This window comes from Selaginella moellendorffii, unplaced genomic scaffold (genome assembly GCF_000143415.4).
Source record: "Selaginella moellendorffii unplaced genomic scaffold, v1.0 SELMOscaffold_19, whole genome shotgun sequence".
Lineage (NCBI taxonomy): Eukaryota > Viridiplantae > Streptophyta > Lycopodiopsida > Selaginellales > Selaginellaceae > Selaginella > Selaginella moellendorffii.
In genome coordinates, this window is record NW_003314280.1 from 1,935,171 (window position 1) to 1,942,040 (window position 6,870).

The 6,870-nt window shown below is 52.1% G+C and overlaps 3 protein-coding genes across 4 annotated transcripts; all 3 read left to right on the forward strand.

The window, feature by feature from the left end:
- Positions 1-258: 258 nt before the first annotated feature.
- LOC9651570 (subtilisin-like protease SBT5.3) lies at positions 259-3,125 on the forward strand. The gene is made up of 9 exons (XM_024677157.1): positions 259-262; positions 414-710; positions 762-873; positions 937-1,465; positions 1,516-1,607; positions 1,662-1,901; positions 1,969-2,083; positions 2,137-2,341; positions 2,414-3,125. The coding sequence occupies exons 1-9, from the start codon at positions 259-261 to the stop codon at positions 2,956-2,958; spliced, it is 2,139 nt and encodes a 712-aa protein (XP_024532925.1). The 3' UTR covers positions 2,959-3,125.
- Positions 3,126-3,606: 481 nt separating this feature from the next.
- LOC112347132 lies at positions 3,607-5,885 on the forward strand. Of its 2 annotated transcripts, none has more exons than XM_024677482.1 (6): positions 3,607-4,160; positions 4,274-4,578; positions 4,636-4,692; positions 4,757-5,217; positions 5,310-5,437; positions 5,508-5,885. In XM_024677482.1, exons 1-6 carry the CDS (start codon positions 3,667-3,669, stop codon positions 5,557-5,559), a joined length of 1,497 nt encoding a protein of 498 aa, XP_024533250.1. In that variant the 5' UTR covers positions 3,607-3,666; the 3' UTR covers positions 5,560-5,885. The 2 variants fall into 2 exon arrangements, with proteins under 2 accessions (XP_024533250.1, XP_024533251.1); XM_024677483.1 differs by having other exon boundaries at positions 4,636-4,686.
- A 96-nt stretch (positions 5,886-5,981) lies between these two features.
- On the forward strand, positions 5,982-6,658 carry LOC112347036. Its single transcript, XM_024677158.1, has 2 exons — positions 5,982-6,338; positions 6,436-6,658. The coding sequence occupies exons 1-2, from the start codon at positions 5,982-5,984 to the stop codon at positions 6,460-6,462; spliced, it is 384 nt and encodes a 127-aa protein (XP_024532926.1). The 3' UTR covers positions 6,463-6,658.
- Positions 6,659-6,870: the final 212 nt, after the last annotated feature.

Consider the following 6,870-nt stretch of genomic DNA (forward strand, 5'->3'; position numbering starts at 1 on the left):
AGGACGAACCCTTCCGCCACAACCGCTTCCAGGAGGAATATAAACACAAGAAGTGTATATAAACACAAGCTTACCCGGGCATTTGTGCAGAAGCGCCATGGGTCTCACGAAGAGCAACCTCTGGTACACAATCGTGGCTTCCATTTTTGTTCTTACAGCGGCCGCTCCACACAAGAAAGTGAGTATTAGAACTGAATGTTGGTTGTCGCCAAAGGACATTTTCCACTCATCATCCCTGCACAGGCATACATCGTTTACATGGGTGAGAAATCGCACAAAGACCATAATGTCGTGCACGCACAAGTTCATTCCTTCCTGGCGGATACACTCGGAACGTAAGACATTAGATGCTTTCTAAACATGCATACCCATACCTTTGGTTGAATTGTTGATACAGCCTTGAGGAAGCGCAGAGGAATATGATACACACCTACAAGCGCAGCTTCACTGGGTTTTCGGCCATGCTCACCGACGACCAAGCTGCACAGATAAAAAGTACGAGTTAATAAGAAGGACAATATGTATATGCTTACCTTTGGTCGCAGGGAGAGAAGAGGTTGTTTCGATTTTCCCAAGCAAGAGTCACAAGCTCCATACAACCCATTCCTGGGACTTTTTGAATACCATCGACTCTTTCCCGGCGCAGAACAGCGATCCCAGTGGTTGTGAGGCCTCTGGCCAAGACATTATTGTTGGCGTCTTTGACTCTGGTAAATAACGAGTTTATCAAGATACACATACCAAACCATCAAGTTCTGCAGGTATCTGGCCGGAGTCCAAGAGCTTCAACGACGTAGGCATGCCACCGATACCAAGAAAATGGAAGGGAGCTTGCCAGGATGGAGAACAGTTCACTGCACGTAATTGCAACAAGTAAGAAGTCAAACTCCGAAACTATTGTTTTCAGACGATCTCACATGGATGCCAAAATGCCAGCAAGTTGATTGGAGCACGCTTTTACACAAACGGATACGATGCCAGCGACCCTGAGCTGCAAAAAACCTTCATCAAATCTGCACGGGATACGGACGGACACGGGACACATACCACGTCAACTGCAGCGGGAAGGATTGTCAACGGCATAAGCTTCCCGGGAGGCCTTGGAGCTGGAGCTGCTAGGGGAGGAAGTCCAAACTCGAGAGTTGCCGCGTACAAAGTTTGCTGGGACGACTGCAAGGACCCCGACATTCTAGCGGGCTTTGATGATGCCATAGCCGACGGCGTCGACATTATATCTGCGTCCATCGGCCCGGATCCTCCTCAGGCCAACTATTTCGAGGATGCTATATCCATCGGAGCGTTCCATGCCCTGCAGAAAAACATCCTCGTGTCATGCTCTGCCGGAAACAGTGGAGACCCTTTCACGGCTACCAACCTTTCGCCATGGATACTGACGGTTGCAGCGAGCTCCATAGACAGGAGGTTTGAAGCCGATGTGGTGCTTGGAAACGGAAAAATACTTCAGGTAAGCTGTTGACAATATCTGCAACGAGTTGAGCCTGACTTTGGAAACAGGGACTCGCTGTTAATCCATACGATTCTCAGTTCTTCCCTGTGGTTCTGGGAAAGGATCTTGCTGCCGCAGGAGTGACGCCTGCAAATGCAAGGTAATACAAGTCATTCGAGGAAACTCAATGGTACCTAGTTGCTTTGTTGCGCAGTTTTTGCCATGCGGACTCCCTGGACGACGTTAGAACCAAGGGGAAAATAGTTGTTTGCCAGCATGAAATCCCGATCGAGTCGAGGGGAGCCAAGGCCGCCGAAGTGAGTCGAGCTGGTGGTGCTGGAATGATCGACATCAATCCTGAAGTTAAAGACCTGGCACAACCTTTCGTGGTCCCTGCATCACTGACCGACGAGGCCCAAGCGTCCATTCTCCGTGCATATCTAAATTCCACCAGGTGAGCAGCCAAAAGTATCTATCTCCGGCCTCGTCTCTTAACACCCCCTGGGAAAAAAACCAACCAGCTCTCCCATGGCCAAGTTCCTCAAAACAAACGTCGTCCTCCACGACAAGCCGTCCCCAAAAGTGGCATTCTTCTCTTCGCGAGGTCCCAACACTGTTACTCCGGACATCATCAAGGTGAGTGGCAAAAGTTTCCTTGAGAGCTCGAGCACTCACATCCTGCTCTCCAGCCTGATATAACAGCACCAGGCCTCACAATCCTCGCAGCGTGGCCCCCTATAGCAACCGCAGGAGCCGGCAACCGAAGTGTCGACTACAACTTCCTCTCGGGAACGTCCATGGCATGCCCGCATATCACCGGGGTGGCAGCTTTGCTCAAGGCCAGATTCCCATACTGGACAGCAGCTATGATCAAGTCGGCGATGATGACCACTGGTAAAGAACTTGTTCTTCCTTCTCACGGCTATCCAAGTTCCTGACCCAAATTCTTCGTTGGTTTCCTTCCAGCCACCCTCTCGGACAACACGAACAGCTTGATCAAGAACACTTTCACCAACACCCCTGCCACTCCTTTCGATTTTGGATCCGGGCATGTCAACCCAGTCGCGGCCCAGGATCCCGGACTCGTGTATGACATAAGCTTGGAGGAGTATACCAGCTTTGCCTGTGGCCTCGGCCCATCCCCAGGAGCACTGAAGAACCTCACGATCACCGCCTGTCCACCCAATCCCATCGCTTCCTACAATCTAAACTATCCTTCCATCGGAGTAGCCGACCTGCGAGGCAGCCTCTCGGTCACCAGATCGCTAACCAACGTCGGCCCAGCGCAATCCCACTACAGGGCCAAGGTCTACTCACCTCCTGGCGTGATCGTGTCGGTGTACCCCTCGGAGCTCCAATTCACGCGGCCGCTCCAGAAGATCTCCTTCACCGTGAGCTTGAGCGTCCAGCAGCGATCCCAGGATTTCGTGTTTGGCGCCCTCGTCTGGAGCGATGGCAAGCATTTTGTGAGAAGCCCGATCGCCGTGAATGCTACAGCGATTGCGAGCTAGCTAGCTTGCTAGTAGAGAGAGGAGAGCGATGTAACAAAAAGGGGATAATCCGACACGAAAGAACGGAAAACCATCGCTGTCGCACAGGCAGCCGTGGAGATTCGACCTAATCGGAGAGAGAAAGAAGAAAATGCGCTGCCGGATCCGACAGCCATGAAGAAAGAGGGGCGACGAGAGTGAAGAACCCTAAAATATGCTTTCTATACGGATTCCAAGGCCCTGCGCGCGTGGCCGTCGGATCCTCCAATCCCCACCGCCCAATGACATGACCATTCCAAAACGGAAGGTCCCTCCTCTCTTTTTTATGCCCTCGGTTTTTCTAATGAAAAGCGAAAGGCGGTAGCTCGCTGGGAGAGCGCAGGGGGAGGACTTGTTCGCTCGATGACGATCTCGCCACCGGAGGCGCCGGGAGCTGCCGCTTGATCCAGCGCAGCATCGCCAGCGGCAGGAGCAGCAGCCGCGAGGTCAGATTTCACGCGTCTCCTCCTCTCCTCTCGCCGCGGATCGCCACTCCTCCTCCCTCTCGATCTCTGGTAGCTGGGAAGAGGCGCCATCGCCCCGGCGGATGAGGCGCCCGAGCGGTGTAGGGTTTGTGGCGATTTCTTAGAGACGAGGTTTTGCTCATGGTACTCGGTGGAGGGAGATTATGTGCCGGGGCTCGTCGCACAGGGATTCGTCGCGTCGTGAGCCTCGCGCTGCTACAATGCAATGAGCTGTAATCAGAAGACCTCAACCATCCTGAAAGCGGCAACAGTGTATCTGGGTGGGCAGGGCAAGAAGAGCTTGGGCAGCCGGGCCTCGGCGATCTTCGCTGGGGAGGTCCCCGACGACGACAGGGCCGATTCCTTTCTCGCCGAAAGGTCCTTCCTTCCGGTGGGTCGCGCCGCCGGGCTTTTCCCGTCGGAGCTAGCGGAGATAACTGACAGGAAGCCGCCCGTGGTGAAGAGGAGCGATCCTCCGGCTTTGGAGCAGCAGCAGCATGGGAAAAAGCAGCAGCCGGAGAGCAAAGACGATGTTCCGGTGGAGATTTTAGGACTTCCAGAGGCCGAGGGGGTGAGGACCGATCGGGACGAGCAGGCTAGCGAGTGCTCGAGCTCGTTTGGATTCAGCGACGCCACTTCCGGGGACGAGGCAAACACCAACAACGCCAGTGAAGTAGACTCCGCTGCGAGGGATGGCAATGGAGCGCTGGAGACTGACAGGTACGGAAGCCATAGACACTTCTTATCTCCATTTCTCTCCTTTTTTTTTCTTTTCTTACAACTCTTCCTTGAACGCACTCAAACGAAACGTATGTCAAACATTTTTATTTCAGGAGGAGACCCCTGAATATGGACTGGAAAAACTGTAGACGTGGTATTGAGTGGAGATGTCGGTGGCTTGATATTCGTCTTATGGAGTTGCAGAGGCAGGCTACAAAGTATGACGAGGTTCTCTCGGGGATCCAGAAGGCCAAGCCATGGGACGGGAGGACGGAGCCCGACGGTGCAGCGAGAGCAGCGCCTGTGCGGGAAGAGCGGCCCGCGCAGCCGCTCCTCCATCGCCAAAGGCGCAGGAAGGTGGAGGAGACTGTGGATGTGGCGGACTACATGTCAAAGCATCCTTTATTTCAAAGATACGGTAAAGAAGTGAATTTTATTCGATTTCCTCTCACGTCTCATAATGTCGACCTTGCAGAGAAGAAGAAGCGAGAGTATGAGGGGGACCAACACAAGGAGCCAAACGATTGTACGCGTATGATCATGTTGTCGATCTCTTGACCGGTTATGGCTAATTCTCTGCAACCATATGTTTGTAGTGGCGGCAGAAGGCGCAATGGTGAGGCTAGATCCGCCGCCTGCCGATGAAGGAAACGAAGACTCGGTAGAAAACATCATGCTCAAGGTGGAGACGTTGCAAGCACGGGTGGTCCGGCTGAGAAACCAGCTCCGGGGCTCGATGTCGCACAAACTTCCAGGCCAGGTAGCCAGAGCAGGCGGAGGTGGCGGCGGCGCAGCGCGAGCTCCAGCGGCCAAGGCGGCTGCCGTCAGCCGTCTGACGAAGGCTGCTCCGAGCGGCCATCCTGTATCGCCAGCCGCGGTAAAAGGCGGGCAGGCTGCCCGAAGGCGGGCCTCGGACTACGATATCAACAACGTGGTGATGCCTGTCAGCGTGGGTGCCAAGTACGTGCAACATGTGAGACATGCCAACATCGAGACACCTCAGTGGCGGCTGGCCGAGAAGTCCGAAATGTGTGAAGAAGATAACTCGGATGACGAGGTTGGTTGGTTTGCTCTCTTTTTCTTGTCCTGTTTTCCTAGTTTCTTTTCCTTTTACTCGGACGAGATCTCACACGGATGAATGTATTTCAGGATACCGATGATGAAACTTACAAGAGCCGTCACGCGCCTTTGGAAGCGCAGGAGAGGCTTCATCGCTACGGGCCACGGACTAACAAAAGGCCACCGGAAGGGGAGAAGTTGAGCGCCAGAGGTAGCGGGTAAGGTTTTTTCTTTTCTTGTTTCTCGGCTTGCTCAGTCCAGAAGCTGATGAAGTCTCTTCCTTTGCAGCTCGCACCAGATGCCTCAGTGTAGCTTGTCAGCACAATTTAGCGAAGGGTGAATGAAAATCGAGCAAGCGAGCGAGCGATTGTACATTGCAAGCAGCAGCAGCAGCAGCAGCACTAGAGAGAGTGGGAACGGATTGATTCCCTCCTGGTTGATGCTCGTCAGCAGCAAGCAGGTTAACCAGACAAAACTAATCTCCTCGATTCCAATTCAAAGGCCTGCATTTTGTGTAGATGGTGCAGGAGGAAGGCAAAAGACAAAATTTATTCAAAATCAGAGAGACCAGAAGGAAAGCAGCTGATAAAAAACAGGTGTGACTCTTGGATGCGGCTCATAGGAGTTGTGTTTTGGTATAAATAAAAAATGTGAGAGAGAGAAAAATCTCTTTTTTTGACCATTATGATCAGTTTATCAAAGATATTGAGAAAAATTTCATATAAATTATGTTTGTGAAATTAAAGATTTTAGGGTTCATCAATGGCGCGCGGAGGGTCATGGTACCTTCTATGTCCGTCAAGATCGCCAACCCTCGCAACTGGATTTGGCCAGTGGCTGCTGCTCGGCATTTCCCGCTCTGCGCTGCTGCTAGTGGGCCTCTACTTCGTAGTCGCCGAGAACGATTTTCTCGATGCCGTCGTGCCCAACCCGCTCACCCTACTGGAACAAGCTGCCGAGAGCTCCCGGGATAGTGGCGGTCTGGAGGGGGGTGGAGGCTCTGGGACACGATGGAGATTTCCGCGTCGTCAACTTGGTGGAGTGCGAACTACTGAGGGACGTTGTCCTGGTCTACGATTCGAGGATGGAATGCCGACGCTGAGTTTGTTCTTGAGCCGGGTAAGATCGAGAGTAGAGTTCTATCAGACCGAAGCTTGTTTGTTTTTTCCACACGAGTGTTGCGTGCCAGGTTACATCTGCTTTCTCACTCTTCCAGGAAAGCCGGACGTCATGGCCAGGCTGAGGTCCTTTCGTGTGGATAGTGATCTCTGCGGGAAATGCGAGAGCACTATGGGAGGATCTGTCTAAGAGGAGCTTAAATCCGGCTCTTGCTGGCAGGAATCCAAAGCTGTTCTTCTGGGGTAAGAAAGTACTTCTTGTTTCATGCTTTTGTTCCACGCAGGAGAGCGATGCATGTTGGCAAGCCGAGGCAGCGCGTATGAGTTCGGAGAGGATAGAATTCGACAGGACGGAAATAAAAAGATGGTTTACAACCTTTCCAAAAATCAGAGACCAATTAATTGACTCTTTTTTTGGTAAATATGTTAATTATAGTAGTTCATCTATAAATTTTATAAATATATTAAATATTAAAAAGATGTAATAGTTAATACTTATTCCCATGTCTTAACCACTCATATGAGTGTTGCTT

Excerpts from the sequence above, each read along its gene's own strand:
- LOC9651570 (XM_024677157.1), top strand. Across the intron at positions 1,466-1,515 it reads GAAACGGAAAAATACTTCAG|GGACTCGCTGTTAATCCATA; the intron begins GTAAGCTGTTGA and ends CTTTGGAAACAG. Across the intron at positions 1,902-1,968 it reads GCATATCTAAATTCCACCAG|CTCTCCCATGGCCAAGTTCC; the intron begins GTGAGCAGCCAA and ends AAAACCAACCAG.
- LOC112347132 (XM_024677482.1), top strand. The coding sequence starts at position 3,667 with ATGAGCTGTAATCAGAAGACCTCAACCATCCTGAAAGCGGCAACAGTG. Across the intron at positions 4,161-4,273 it reads GGAGCGCTGGAGACTGACAG|GAGGAGACCCCTGAATATGG; the intron begins GTACGGAAGCCA and ends TTTTTATTTCAG. Across the intron at positions 4,579-4,635 it reads TCCTTTATTTCAAAGATACG|AGAAGAAGAAGCGAGAGTAT; the intron begins GTAAAGAAGTGA and ends TCGACCTTGCAG.
- LOC112347036 (XM_024677158.1), top strand. The coding sequence starts at position 5,982 with ATGGCGCGCGGAGGGTCATGGTACCTTCTATGTCCGTCAAGATCGCCA. Across the intron at positions 6,339-6,435 it reads TGAGTTTGTTCTTGAGCCGG|GAAAGCCGGACGTCATGGCC; the intron begins GTAAGATCGAGA and ends TCACTCTTCCAG.